This window comes from Perognathus longimembris, chromosome 23 (genome assembly GCF_023159225.1).
Source record: "Perognathus longimembris pacificus isolate PPM17 chromosome 23, ASM2315922v1, whole genome shotgun sequence".
NCBI classification, from domain to species: Eukaryota; Metazoa; Chordata; class Mammalia; order Rodentia; family Heteromyidae; genus Perognathus; species Perognathus longimembris.
The window spans coordinates 8,281,337-8,295,670 of NC_063183.1; the positions used below are offsets into that span (position 1 = coordinate 8,281,337).

Below are 14,334 nucleotides of genomic sequence, written 5' to 3' on the forward strand. Positions count from 1 at the left end.
ACTATTTTAAATTTGACCAAAATGGTTTATTATTTTTGTTTCCTTTCTACTACTTTAAAATGTGGCTTTGCAAAGCCTGTCAGAGTTGAAATAAAGGCAGTTAAGGGAAAGGAACATAATTATTTTTTCAAGAGAGTTACATTAAGTCTGTTACTTTCTAAAGGTCTTAAATATAGGCCTATTGTCTTACAGAAATACTTTGCAGCAGCAATTTATTTTTCTTAACATAAATTTTATATATAAATGTTGGCTGTTACAGTTGTGTGTGTGTGTATACGTGTGATTTGAGAGAGACTGGTTTTTATAATCCTTAGTAGATATTAGGTAGTAAGCCTAGGAATGCTTATCTTGCACAAGAACTTACCAGGAGTTGGGAACTGAAGCTTGTCTAGCATGTTCACTAATATATGAACTTAATATTAGCCTAAGGTGACTTGGATATTTTAGGTTTAAAAGACTGATTATCATAACCTCAAAAGTCAATCTTCAGGTCGCATTCTGCCAACAGTATAATCATTTTAAGTTCTGGTCTATTTCATCATTACAGAGATTTTGAGCTTTTCAGCCCTTTAGTGACTTTGAGGGGAGAAAAAGTAGGCAACAGGGAAATAAAGGATGGCAAATTCCATTTCCTGTCACCAACACACTTGGGAGGTTTTTAGCCATGATTGATTTCTTTTCCCATATTGTAATAAGGATAACTTTATTGTCCAGCTATTATGAAATAAACCTAATAGGTTACAGGCCACAGGCATGGTAGTATATACCTATACTCAAGAGCCTGAGGCTGGAGGATTGCAAATTTGAGGCCAGCCTGAGCACCACAGTGAGACTTCATTGCAAAAATGCCAAAAAACAAAACAACTATGGCAAGGCAGGCTGTTAATTTTTTGTTGTAGCTGCATTAAATATATTGTTTTCTTGCCATGTGGAATCATGTGAATTTTTTTAAAAAGCTGCTTGTTTTCCCCATTTGCAGGTTCTGTACAGAGTAATGAGATGTGTGACGGCTGCAAACCAAGTATTTTTTTCTGAGGCTGTGTTGACAGCTGCTAATGAGTGTGTTGGTGTTTTGCTCGGCAGCTTGGATCCTAGCATGAGTATACATTGTGACATGGTCATTACATATGGATTAGACCAACTGGAGAATTGCCAGACTTGTGGTACCGATTATATCATCTCAGTCTTGAATTTACTCACATTGGTATGTGTACTATTCTGTTGTTCCTTTTTAATATATGGAGTTACTTAGGCCTCTATTTAGACAAGAAATTGGGGGCTTGGTTTGGGTGTTGTTGTTTTTTTGTGTTTGTGCGTGCAATGATCTGTCTAGTTTGCATTTGTTCTAGTGGCAATTTACTTTTTATTGTCTGCTGATTTCAGTGATTTCAGTGATTTCTTGTGTGTGTGTGTGTCCCCGTGTGTGTCCCCGTGTGTGTCCCCGTGTGTGTCCGTCTCCCTCCATCCTGGGGCTTACTCGGGGCTTGAGTCTTGTCCCTGAGCTTTTTGTGTTCAAGGCCAGTGATCTACCACTTGAGCCACCACTCTACTTCCAGCGCTTTTTTTTTGTGGTTAATTGGAGATAAGAATCTCATGGACTTTCCTTCCTGGGATGGCTTCAGACTGCCATCTTCAGGTCTCGGTTTCTTGAGTAGCTAGGATGACAAGTGTGAGCCACTGGTATGTGGCTTCACTCTTTTTTTTTTTTTTAAAGGAACATCCCAAAATTTGTCTAGCACTCTGATAAGTGTTGAGAGCTCTTTTGAAGGACCTTTATATTTTATTTCCTGTATAAAACTTGGCTTATGGCTTTTTTTTTCTTTAAATTTCCCAACTGTAAGTAATTCCTCCCTCATTGTGGACACTGTAAAACACATGCAAAATAGGACACTGTAATGAGTCTCTGCATGCTAAGTACCAGCTTCTATAATTAGAAACTCAGGGGCCATCTGGTTTCATCTTGGCTGCTGACTTTGTCTCCTTTGTGTCCCTTCATTTCCAATTGTATTGTTTTAAAGAACATTCCTATTCTGCCAAACATTTCTGCTAAGCTTACACAACTCATTTTGCCAGTGTAAGACAAGTGCTAGGATGTAAGTATAAAATGTATGTATTTAGGTTTTAAAACTGTTTAATATTGCAGTGTGAGGGCTTTAAAATATAGCTCTTTTCTAAATTAATAGGATTTATTTCATCCCCCTCCCCCCTCAGTCCCAGGGCTTGAACTCAGGGCCCTGAACACTGTCCCTGACTTCCTTTTGCTCAAGGCTAGCACTCTACTGTTTGAGCCACAGCATCACTTGTGGCCTTTTCTGTTTATGTAGTGCTGAGTAATCTAACCCAGAATTTCATGCATGCTAGGCAAACACTCTACCACTAAGCCACCTTCCCAGCCCTAGCCTTTATTTTTAATGTAGTTTTTTAGGTTCATAGAAGAAATAAATAGGAAGAGACTTGGCCCTCTAACAACAGTTTCCCCTTCTTGCTAACATTTTGCTTAGGTGGAACATTTGTAAAAATCATTGAGCAACTATTCATGTATTATTACTAGTGGAAACTGATAGTCTGCTTTAGGAGTCACTTTGGTGTTATTGTCTGGATTTTGACAAATGTATAGTGACAAGTACTTGTTTACTAGTAGACTCTCATACAGGATAGTCCCACTGTCCTAAGAATGCCTCCTGTTTACCCAACTCATTCTCCTGTCTTGTCCCTTCATCCCTTGGCGACTCTCCTGTTGTTGCCTCCACAGATTACTTTTTTAGAATACAGCATAGTGGGAATCATGCAGTTTGTGGCCTTTTTCACTTAGCAGTATGCATTTAAGGTTCTTAAATGTATTTTTTGCGATTTGAAGAAGCTCATTTAAAAAGTTTTATTCTTTTTAGATTGTCGAGCAGATAAATACAAAACTACCATCATCATTTGTAGAAAAGCTGTTTATACCATCATCTAAACTATTATTTTTACGTTACCATAAAGAAAAAGAGGTAAGTGGTATGTTAATAATTACTTTTCATAACAGACATCATTGAAGAATTGGACTTATGTTGCTTAGTAGTCTACATAAATGAAACAGTTAATACTTACTGTAGAATACAGTGACTAATGATAGCTTCAAATTAATACTGGATGATTATCATACTGAATATTTGATGTGTCAGATAATATTTTCAGAATATTTGATACTGTTTTTCAGAGTATTCATTTTGTTATTAATAGGGCTTTAGCAAATTTTCATAAAGATAAAAGGAGGCAAGCTAGGTTCAGTGGCTTATTTAGTCTGTGATTCTTGCTACTTGGAAGACAAATGTGAGGGGATAACTCTAGAGGTTGAGATCTGGAGAATCACAGTTTAAGGCCAGGCTAAGCAGAAAAGTTGGGTGGACTTTTTCCCCAAAATCAGTAGCCAAAAGCAGGGATGGAGGTATAGCTCAGATGGAGAGGACCAACCTAGTAAGTACCAGGCCTAGAGTTCAAACCCCAGTACTGCAATGGAAAGGTAGCTGAAAGCATAGTTCAAGCTGTAGAGAGACTACCTGGCAGTCTCCCATTACTGCCCCCACCATCCTCCCCCTCCCCCAAAAGAAGGGAAATGATTTGCCACGTTTTAAGTTCAGAAGCAATGTGTCTACTGTAAATGAAAAAATTTGGTTTCTCTGCCTACCCCTACTCAAACCTACTGTAGAATTTTCCAAATAGATGTAAAAAACAAATCTTAATCTGCTATTTGCATGTTTTGATATTATTTAAAAAAAAAAGAATAAAAGACCATTTACAGGATTTTATATTGGCAGCTTAGAGTATTCTATTTGTAATAAAGCTTTAGCATTTTACAAAGGCATGGTAAAATACGTATATATACATGCATTGGGCCCAAGGTGGTGTTTTTTTTTTTTTTTTTAAATTATGATTGCTAGTTATTCTTAAGTCCCGTGTCCTCCCCCCCCCCCCCCCATCCCCTCCGGCCAATGTAGGGGATTTACTTTCTGTTGACCGTCCCTTTCTGTAATTTCCTCTTTTTCAGGTTGTTGCTGTGGCCCATGCTGTTTATCAAGCAGTGCTCAGCTTAAAGAATATTCCTGTCCTGGAGACTGCCTATAAATTAATTTTGGGAGAAATGACTTGTGCCCTAAACAACCTGCTTCATAGTCTACAACTTCCTGAGGCCTGTTCTGAAATAAAACATGAGGCTTTTAAGAATCATGTATTCAATGTAGACAATGCAAAGTTTATAGTGATATTTGACCTCAGTGCCCTGACAACAATTGGAAATGCCAAGAACTCTTTAATTGGGGTGAGCCTTCACTTATGACTGTCTTGTTTTGTGTATTTCATGTGATATGTCAATGTCTACAGAATTAGCAGTGGATGTGTTTAGGACATGTATGTGTAAATAAAATTGGTAGGAATATTTTTGTGCCAATTTAGCTTTTTTCCTTAATATAAAGTATCTTACATTTATTTCCTAGAAAATACCTTTCAGGAATTATTCCTGTTAAATATAGCAGCTTGCATAATTTTAATAGTTTTCATATTTCAGATATGTAGAGTTCTCTTAATACGGTCTCTTTCTTCCTCTGATACAGTTTTTTTTCCTCTCTGATACAATCAACCTCAGATAAGGTCTTACCTTTTGATTGCCTACTCTAGAATGTATATTTACATTTCCTCCCCTTACATTTTTCCTCCCTAGACAGGGCCTTACTAAGTAGCCCAGGTGGCTGGTGTGGAACTTATAATGCTCCTGACTCATCTCTGAGTGCTGGGATTACGGGCGTGCACCATCACACCCGGTTCAACTATTCTGTATTTTTTTTTTTTTTTGGCCAGTCCTGGGCCTTGGACTCAGGGCCTGAGCACTGTCCCTGGCTTCTTCCCGCTCAAGGCTAGCACTCTGCCACTTGAGCCACAGCGCCGCTTCTGGCCGTTTTCTGTATATGTGGTGCTGGGGAAGCGAACCTAGGGCCTCGTGTATCCGAGGCAGGCACTCTTGCCACTAGGCTATATCCCCAGCCCAACTATTCTGTATTTTAGAAAAGGAATAAAGATCACTCTTCCCCCCTCTCTGAGCCAAGCAAGAGTGTGAGGCCCATAGTTCAAGCTTCAGTATTAGTGAAAAAAGAAAAAGCCCTTTTTCCCCCATAAGTAATATAAAATATTTGCTAGTTTAACCTTACATTTAAAGGCTCCAGTAGCGTCTTGTTTTATTTATCTACTCAAAATTTTCAAGGAATTCACATTGTATACATAAAATGGAGAAGGTTAATGTCCTGCACTTTGGGGAAGAGGGTGGGATAAGCGGTTAGTTGGAATAGTGTGTCTTTGCAGTAGAAAGGAAGGGGAAAGGCTGGTGGCTCATACCTGTAGTCATGGTTACTCAGAAGGCAAAGGTAGGAGGATTATAGTGTCAGTATTTTGGACAAAGCGTAAGACCCTATTCAGAAAGTAGGCTAAAAGCAAAAGAACTGGAGGGGTGACTGAAGTGATAAAGAGTATTTGCCTGGCAAGTTTGAGGCCCTGTATTCAATACTCAGTACTTTTAAAAGGAAAAGAAAATTGTAGGAAAAGTACAGTGAAAAGAGGGAGTGATATAATACACTTATTTTTCTTATTGGACAAGGCCCCTCGCCATTCGTAGTATATTAGAAATTGAGAGAATGCAGGATACTATACCAAAGGTTACAAAGGACTTTGCTGAGATTGGAGATCAGCTATGGCCCACTGACCACCTGTTTTTTGATTGTTAGTGTTTTCAGTAGCTCTCTTGGGGTATAATTCACATGCTGTACTATATCTACATATAATGTACAATTTAATCCTTTTGGATACCTTTAGAAGTGTGATCATCAGCACTTGATCCTGTTACTTTAAAGAAAGTTATATTGGTGGACAGCTATTCTCTTTCCTGTTTTGGCTATACCTCTTTTCCCACTTCAGTGGCATTGTTGAGGAACTGCCACATTACCCCAGATGTGTTAAATATAGCCAATAATGCCTAAGGCTTACTGTCCTCCAAAATAAAGCGTTTACTGAAGACCGCAGGTTATTTCCAAATTTGTTCTGTCATATTAAAACATTCAGACAGGTCCTAGCTACTTGGGAGGATTATGATTTTAAGCCAGTTAGCATCAACAGTTTATGACACTCCATATCCCAGTAAGGGAAGGGAAAATAGGAAGTTTAAGATCCAAACCAACCTGGACAAAAATATGAGATATTCTATCCCTAAAATAAAGCAAAAGACCTCTTAGGACATGTCTCGAGTGTTAGACCATTTGCCTAGCAAATGCTGTGCTCTAGTGTCACCAAAAAACACAACTTCTTTTGAATGATAAACTCTTTGTATGCTTGTGGGTCTTTTGGACGAGTCATAAATATGTTTTCTTTCGTATTTTGTCAGATGTGGGCTCTTTCCCCAACCGTCTTTGCACTTCTGAGTAAGAATCTGATGATTGTGCATGGTGACCTGGCTGTTCACTTCCCGGCCATTCAGTATGCAGTGCTCTACACCTTGTATTCTCATTGTACCAGGTACTGTGCTTACCAGCCCTCTGGTAGAAAGGAAAAACAAAGACATTATTTTCCTTGAACTTGATACTCTTAGACTAACAATGAAAAGATAATTCCTGCTCTTGTCTTCCAGGCATGATCACTTTATATCTAGTAGTCTTAGTTCTTCATCCCCATCTTTGTTCGATGGCGCTGTGATTAGTACTGTGACTACAGCTACAAAGAAACATTTCTCAATTATATTAAATCTTCTGGGAATACTTCTGAAAAAGGATAACCTTAATCAGGACACAAGGTACCCGAATAGTGTTTAATAATACAAACTCTTTCTCATTTCGTTAATTCCCCTTTATAGTTTGAGAATACACAATGTGGATTACAGGAGTGGGATAGAGCAGTTTCTTCTATTTGGTTGTTACCTAAACTTTATATTCTTTGCTGTAATCATGGAGCTTTTCTTAAAAAGGCATGATGCCAGTTTGTTTGACAAAGTAGTTGCCAATTCCTGTTTCATTACTTGAGATGCTTGAACAAAATCACAAGAAAATTGATGTAAGAAGAAAATAATTTTGAAGTTTTGTTTTTTATTGTAGAGTCAGCTGTTCATTTTGTGTTTCAGGAAACTGTTGATGACTTGGGCTTTGGAAGTGGCTGTTTTAATGAAGAAATCCGAAACATATGCACCTTTATTCTCTCTTCCATCTTTCCATAAATTTTCCAAAGGCCTTTTAGCCAACAGTAAGACCTGATACTCTCTTTTTTGTTCATCAGCCCTTAGAAAGGAGTATTTGGTAATAATAGAAGACAGTTACTTCAACTCCTTTTGTGATCTGAAGATGTATAACCCCATTTTAGTCACCAATGCAGTCAGTGTTGAATTTTATTTAAGTTTTTCTTAGTAACTATCCTGTATTTAAACTTGTCTGAAGGAGAATGCAGTCTACATGTTACACTTTTCCCTGAAAACAAGTTTATGTGAAAGCTGGCTTACCTCACTGAGCTCCACCGAGTTAGTGTTTTCCACGTGTTCCTGGCAGCTTGGGTCATAGGCAGGAAACAGGGTCCAGTGCATAGTTAAGAGGAATTGTGGGTTCATAACACCGTGACAAACTGCCACAGCTGAAAGTGACTTTTAATTTTTAATAGCTCTTGTTGAAGATGTGAGTATCTGTCTGCAAGCCTGCAGCAGCCTACACGCTCTGTCCTCTTCCTTGCCGGACGATCTGCTGCAGAGGTATGGACTAGAGACTGTTCACTCTGGCTCTAATGACATGGGGATGCTACCACACCTAAGTTTTTCACTTCATTTTTCATAGGTGTGTTGACGTTTGCCGTGTTCAACTGGTTCATAGTGGAACCCGAATCCGACAAGCCTTTGGAAAGCTGTTGAAGTCAATTCCCTTAGATGTGGTCTTAAGGTATAAAGATACTGTTTGTGTGTGCATGTGTTTTTCTGTGTACATTGTTACTTGTTTTTTTTTTTTTTTTTTTTTTTTAAAGATAATCTCACTATGCATCCCAGGTAGCCTGGAACTTTCCATCCTCTAGCCTCTACCTCCCAAGTATAGGGATTACAGAAGTGTACCATTATGCCTGCTGGGGGCACTTTAACTACCTGGGGAGGTTAGCATAAGACAAATGATCATATTGGTGCATTAATGTTATATGTAGTGTGTCTATCTCAGAGATTGAAGGGGTGTGAAGGGATCAAATTTTATAGTAGATCTAGAAAAATGTAACAAGATTTTTATGAACTTCATAAGCTTACAATAATCAGTATAAACTAATTTATATAGTACCAAAATATATTTCTTGGCAGTTCATTTACTTAAACTATAATCTTTCATTATTTCTAATTAAGTTGATTTGGGAGCTCTAAAGAGCCTGAAATGAATGGAATTGCATAATAGGCTGGTTTTTTTTTTTGGGGGGGGGGCTAGTCCTGGGCCTTGGACTCAGGGCCTGAGCACTGAGCCAGGGCCTGGCTTCTTTTTGCTCAAGGCTAGCACTCTGCCACCTGAGCCACAGCGCCACTTCTGGCCATTTTCTGTATATGTGGTGCTGGGGAATTGAACCCAGGGCCTCATGTATACGAGGCAAGCACTCTTGCCACTAAGCCATATCCCCAGCCCAGGCTGTTTTTTTTTTGAAGCCCCAGTTTTATGTTTTTACTTCTGATTTAGTTAATAAATTAACTTTTACTTTGGGGCTGGGAATATGGCCTAGTGGTAAAGTGCTCACCTCATATACATGAAGCCCTGGGTTCGATTCCTCAGCACCACATATATAGAAAAAGCCGGAAGTGGTGCTGTGGTTCAAGTGGCAAAGTGCTAGCCTTGAGCAAAAGTCAGGGATGGTGCTCAAGCCCTGAGTTCAAGCCCCAGAATTGGCAACAAAAACAAAACCAAATAACTTTTAACTACATTTAATATGGGCTAGCGTTTTAAGACTACATTTAATATTTGTAAAACAATTATTGTTTTCTGTCTACAGTAATAACAATCACACAGAAATACAAGAAATTTCTTTAGCACTCCGAAGCCACATGAGTAAAGCTCCTAGTAACACCTTCCACCCCCAGGATTTCTCTGATGTCATCAGTTTCATCTTATATGGGAACTCACATAGAACAGGGTAAGAGGTTTCTTTGGTTGTTGCATTGGGGAAAAGGAATTTGAAGAATGTCTTGACAATACATCTGGTTTGGGGGCAAGTGTTCTCAGAAGGGTGGAATAGAATGTAATGCTGGGTCATTTTAGGTCTTAAATAGGAACCTTATTTTGAGGCTAGCATTGGTAGAAACAGAAATGGGCTGTGTACTTCCTTGACAGGCAATGAACTGATTTATCAGCAGCATTGCTTTGGGGGGAGGATGGGGAGAAAAGTATTGTGGAGATGCTTAGAGTGAATGGAGGTTAATTAGCCATTTACCCTCTTATCCATCTGTATCATTCTGTAACATGTCCTAACTATAAAATGTTCTCACAATACAGAGTGGAGAAACTGTTTCTTAATTTTATAGGTGTTATCTTTGAGGAAGAAATATTGTAGTTCTTACTCCTGTTCTCCCTGCAGTTGTTTTACATCATTGAAATGGAGTTGTCATTGTCTGTTAAATGTAAACTACTTTTCCCAGGAAGGACAATTGGTTAGAGAGATTGTTCTATAGCTGCCAGAGACTGGATAAGCGTGAGCAATCAACAATTCCCCGCAATCTCCTCAAGACAGATGCTGTCCTTTGGCAGTGGGCTATTTGGGAAGCAGCTCAGTTCACGGTCCTTTCTAAGTTGAGAACCCCACTGGGCAGAGCTCAAGATACCTTCCAGACAATTGAAGGTAAACCCCTCTCCTGACCTTTCTTCAAACTAAATCATGCATACAATGGTCACAGTTTTTCACTCAGAAATAATAAATTTCTTTTGTTAAAACAAAGATTTGGAAGCATGTTTTTTTTTGTTTGTTCTTTATTTTTCCATTTAAAAAAATTTTATTGTCAAACTGATGTACAGAGAGGTTACAGTTTCATACGTTAGGTATTGGATACATTTCTTGTACTGTTTGTTACCTCCTCCTCATTCCCCCTCCTCCTCCTCCTCCCCCTCCCCCATGAGTTGTTCAGTTCATTTACACCAGTTTTGCAAGTATTGCTTTTGTGGTCGTTTGTCTTTTTTACCCCATGTCTCTCGATTTTGGTATTCCCTTTCAGTTTCCTAGTTCTAATACCAGTATACGTGGTTTCCATTATACTCAGATAAGATATAGAGATAGTGCAGGTACGCCACAGGAAGAAGATAAAAGAAGATCATCAATAATAGAAGCTACAGTTACACATAGCACATTGAAAGTAGTTACAACAGTGATATAACAATCGTTTCCATAACGTGGAGTGGAAGTATGTTTTTTCTGTGATTTTTTGTAAATAATTTTCAGATACATTTGGTAGAATAAGGTTTCATAGAATAATTACATTAGCCACATGGTTATCAGCTTTTGGTTAGAATTTAGGATTTTTTTGGGGGGTGGGGGTATCGGTTGTGGGGCTTGAACTCAGGGCCTGGGCATTGGCACTGTCCCTGAGTTCTTTTGCTCAAGGCTAGTGCTCTACCACTTTGAGCCACAGCACCATTTCTGGTTTTCTGGTGGTTCATTAGAGATAAGAATTTCACAGACTTTCATGCACTAGGTGGCTTTGAACCAGGATTATCAGATCTCAGCCTCTCTTAAGTAGCTAGGATTGCAGGCATGAGCAACCAGCTCCCAGCTACTTAGGAAATTTTTGTGGAGAAAACATCTTTTTCTTGCTAGCTGCCTGTGGGTTATATCTGTTCTCCTAGATACTTAGTGATACTCAGGAGGATGAGATCTGAAAATTGCAGTTTGATGGTAGCCTGGGTAGGAAAGTCCACGAGATTCTTATCTCTAGTTAGCCAGCAAAAAGCCAAAAGTAGAAATTGTGGCTCAAGTGGTAAAGTGCCAGCTTTGAATGAAAAAGCTAAGGGACAACTCCAAGATTTTAGGTTCAAGCACTACTACCAGTATACACACACAGTCTTTTTCTTATAAAATGAAAGATCTTTCATGTTAGAATAGTTTTGTTTTTAAATAATTGATAGAGAAACAAGATACTTGGTAAATGTTTATTTGTGAAATAACTATACACTTTATAGAATCTTTCCATTTTTTTCCTTTAATTTGGAATGTTGTCTCTGCTTCTAGGGATCATTAGAAGTCTGGCAGCTCACACATTAAACCCTGATCAAGATGTGAGTCAGTGGACAACTGCAGACAATGATGAAGGCCATGGTAGCAACCAGCTTCGACTTGTTCTTCTTCTGCAGTATCTGGAGAACCTGGAGAAATTAATGTATAATGCATATGAGGGGTGTGCCAATGCATTGACGTCGCCTCCCAAGGTTGGTTTCAGTGGGGTAGTGGTGCATAGTAAGGACCTCTGTTAATCCTGGCAGTATATGTAGAGCTGAAATCATTGGGGCAACTTACGTGTTTGACATGTTACACTTAAAATTTGAACCAGTCCTGAGCTTGTCTTTTCCCTTTTTCTAAAGGTCATTAGGACTTTCTTCTACACCAATCGCCAAACTTGTCAGGACTGGCTAACTCGGATCCGCCTATCTATCATGAGAGTTGGGTTATTGGCAGGCCAGCCTGCTGTGACTGTAAGACATGGCTTTGACTTGCTTACAGAAGTGAAGACAAATAATCCATCTCAGGTAAGGGTGATGCATTTGGAATTAGTTCATTTTATTTGTGGTGCTGGAGCTTGAACCCAGGATTTAACACATGCTGCACCACTGAGTACACACCTAGCCAAATGAATTATTTTTAAATCTGTAAGAGAAGCTTGGGTTTAAGTTCTATGATGTTATGTGATAAAATAAATTAAAATCAGTTCACCTTCAAAGCTTCTGATCAAATATTTTGTGAGACCAGTCATAACTCAAAACCACCTACTTGTTTTCTATATGTGTATCTACTTATGTTTCCGGGTTGGAACTTTCTGGGTGATGGTTAAAAATTTGGTCTGTGAAAGAATTGTTTTATAATATCTGGAAAAGTCCTAAAATAACTCCTAGCTTTAAAGTAGGTTCATAATAATAAGTAAAATTATTTAAAATATACAAAATGTTCAAGCCAATATCAAAGCATGAAGTTAATCATACTAAATAAACAATGATTTTAAAATTCATATTTCCATCTATGCATATTTCCATATGCATGCACCAACCTTACAAAGATTTCTAAGTTAATGTAAAAATAACAATTTGATGTTAAATAGCCACAGATTGTTGTTGTATTTGTACATTTTTGTGATGTTGAGGTCTGTGACTAACTTCTTCAACTGCTATTTTCAGGGGAATGAATTGGAAGTAACCATCATGATGGTGGTAGAGGCACTGTGTGAGCTTCATTGTCCTGAGGCTATACAGGGAATTGCTGTGTGGTCGTCTTCTGTTGTTGGTAAAAACCTTCTCTGGATTAACTCAGTGGCCCAGCAAGCTGAAGGGAGGTAAGTTAGAAGAGAAGTGTGTGATAGGCCCTTTGTATTGCTGGCTAAAGTGTACAGTTCAGTTTTAAAACAGCTTCATTTGAGTTCAGCGAAGTTTGGTGTACATCATTAGGCATGTTTAGCATTTTGTTTAATTAGGATTGATACCTCAATGTCTTTTTACTTAGGAATTAATCAAAAGTTATATTGGAAAATGACTCTATAAATACTTTTGAGCCAGGTATAGTGGCTCTGCCTGAAATCCTAACTGCAGGGCAGGCTGAGATTGAGAGGATTGCAGCCCTAAGCCTGTCCAGGCAAAAAATTTTGAAAGGTTCCATCTCAGTGAAGAAGCTTGGCATAGCGGTGTGTACTTGTTATTCTAGCTACAATGAGGAACATAAAATAGACACATTGAGGTTGAGGCCCAAGAGCATAACTAAAACAACACCCTTTGGCAAAATTACCAGTATAAGAAAGGGCTGGAGTCATGGCTCAGCAATAGTGTACTTAGTCTAGTAAGCCAAGAGGCCTTGAGTTTAAACCCAAGCCCCCCAAATGAGAATGAGCTTGATCCTTAGTTGAGATGCCTCCATATCACATCCTAACACAACTTTTACTCCATATTGTTAGTGTGTTTGCTCGTAGTCTTAATGATCTTTCCATGCAATGTCATTCAGAGCATATACGGTAGAAATAACTGCTTGTACTTTCATCTCCTATTGGTAAGCATTAGTGGTAGGCTTTTTTAGTTCTTTTTTCTTTGATAGTTTTCTTCTCCTTTCTGATAAAAATATCAGAAAAAATTTTTTTTCTGTTCCCCATGCACAAAAGGTGTTAAGGACTCAAAGTGTTTGTTTTCTTCAATTGATTTTAAACTTTTTGAATTGGCAAGCTTCTTCCTAATCCTTAGACAGTGGTTTAGGTGAGAAAGATGGTTTAGGTGAGGTCTACCTAAAACACAACCTTCAAGGTGCTTTTTTTCCCCCCTTGGTGCCAGCTATGTCTTTTTATTATTTCTGTGTCTTTACCTTTGTTCTGTTTACAGATTGACTAGTTTTCTATTGTTTTAAATTTTAGGGGGACTAGTAAAGGGTACAGGGCTTCACACTTAGGTAAAGAATGCTCTATGTCCTGTCTTTTTTTTTTTTCTTCTTCAGTTTTTCAGATAGGATCTCACGCTTAGCCCTGCTGATCTTTTACTCTAATCCTCCTCCCTCTGTCTCTTGAGTATCTAGTATTACAGGTTTATTTTCTAGTTTGCCTTGTTTTTGAGATATGGTCTCACTAACTTTTGGTTGAGCTAGAGTCTTGCTATCTTTTGACCAGGTGGCCTGGGATTACAGGGACATACCACCCATGTCCAGTTATATTTAAGTATCCTTGAATTAATTTTTATTTGTAAGGGAATGATCTAACTGTTCAGTTCCCATGTCCTCACCCCACACATAATTTACCCTTGTTTATGTCCAGTGAATAATCTATTTGTTTTACCATTGCATTGTTGGGAAGGAGATATTCATATTTAAAATAAAATGTCTTCCATTTACACTTAAGGTTTGAAAAAGCTTCTGTGGAGTACCAGGAGCACCTGTGTGCCATGACGGGCGTTGATTGCTGCATCTCCAGCTTCGACAAATCTATTCTCACTCTGGCCAATGCGGGGCGCAACAGTGCCAGCCCCAAGCATTCTCTGAACGGTGAGTCGTCAGTATGTATAGAAGACTGCGCAAGGGTTATTTCAAATGTTTTGTGTCAATGACCTTATTGTATAGTTTCGGGTTTCTTAGCTCTTTGAAATACGTATAGTAGTG

At 38.5% G+C, this 14,334-nt stretch overlaps 1 protein-coding gene across 3 annotated transcripts in view; it reads left to right on the plus strand.

Moving 5' to 3' along the window:
* Nucleotides 1-14,334, plus strand: part of Smg1 (SMG1 nonsense mediated mRNA decay associated PI3K related kinase) — a 93,060-nt gene that overhangs the window by 35,290 nt on the left and 43,436 nt on the right. For all 3 annotated transcript variants that reach the window (XM_048332561.1, XM_048332558.1, XM_048332560.1), the window contains 14 exons: nucleotides 980-1,204; nucleotides 2,889-2,990; nucleotides 4,028-4,297; nucleotides 6,404-6,534; nucleotides 6,647-6,808; nucleotides 7,133-7,251; nucleotides 7,660-7,747; nucleotides 7,830-7,931; nucleotides 9,007-9,147; nucleotides 9,650-9,849; nucleotides 11,230-11,426; nucleotides 11,580-11,744; nucleotides 12,387-12,541; nucleotides 14,078-14,220. In XM_048332561.1, coding sequence (XP_048188518.1) covers nucleotides 980-1,204; nucleotides 2,889-2,990; nucleotides 4,028-4,297; nucleotides 6,404-6,534; nucleotides 6,647-6,808; nucleotides 7,133-7,251; nucleotides 7,660-7,747; nucleotides 7,830-7,931; nucleotides 9,007-9,147; nucleotides 9,650-9,849; nucleotides 11,230-11,426; nucleotides 11,580-11,744; nucleotides 12,387-12,541; nucleotides 14,078-14,220 — 2,200 coding nt within the window. The remainder of the gene's footprint in view (nucleotides 1-979; nucleotides 1,205-2,888; nucleotides 2,991-4,027; nucleotides 4,298-6,403; nucleotides 6,535-6,646; nucleotides 6,809-7,132; nucleotides 7,252-7,659; nucleotides 7,748-7,829; nucleotides 7,932-9,006; nucleotides 9,148-9,649; nucleotides 9,850-11,229; nucleotides 11,427-11,579; nucleotides 11,745-12,386; nucleotides 12,542-14,077; nucleotides 14,221-14,334) is intronic.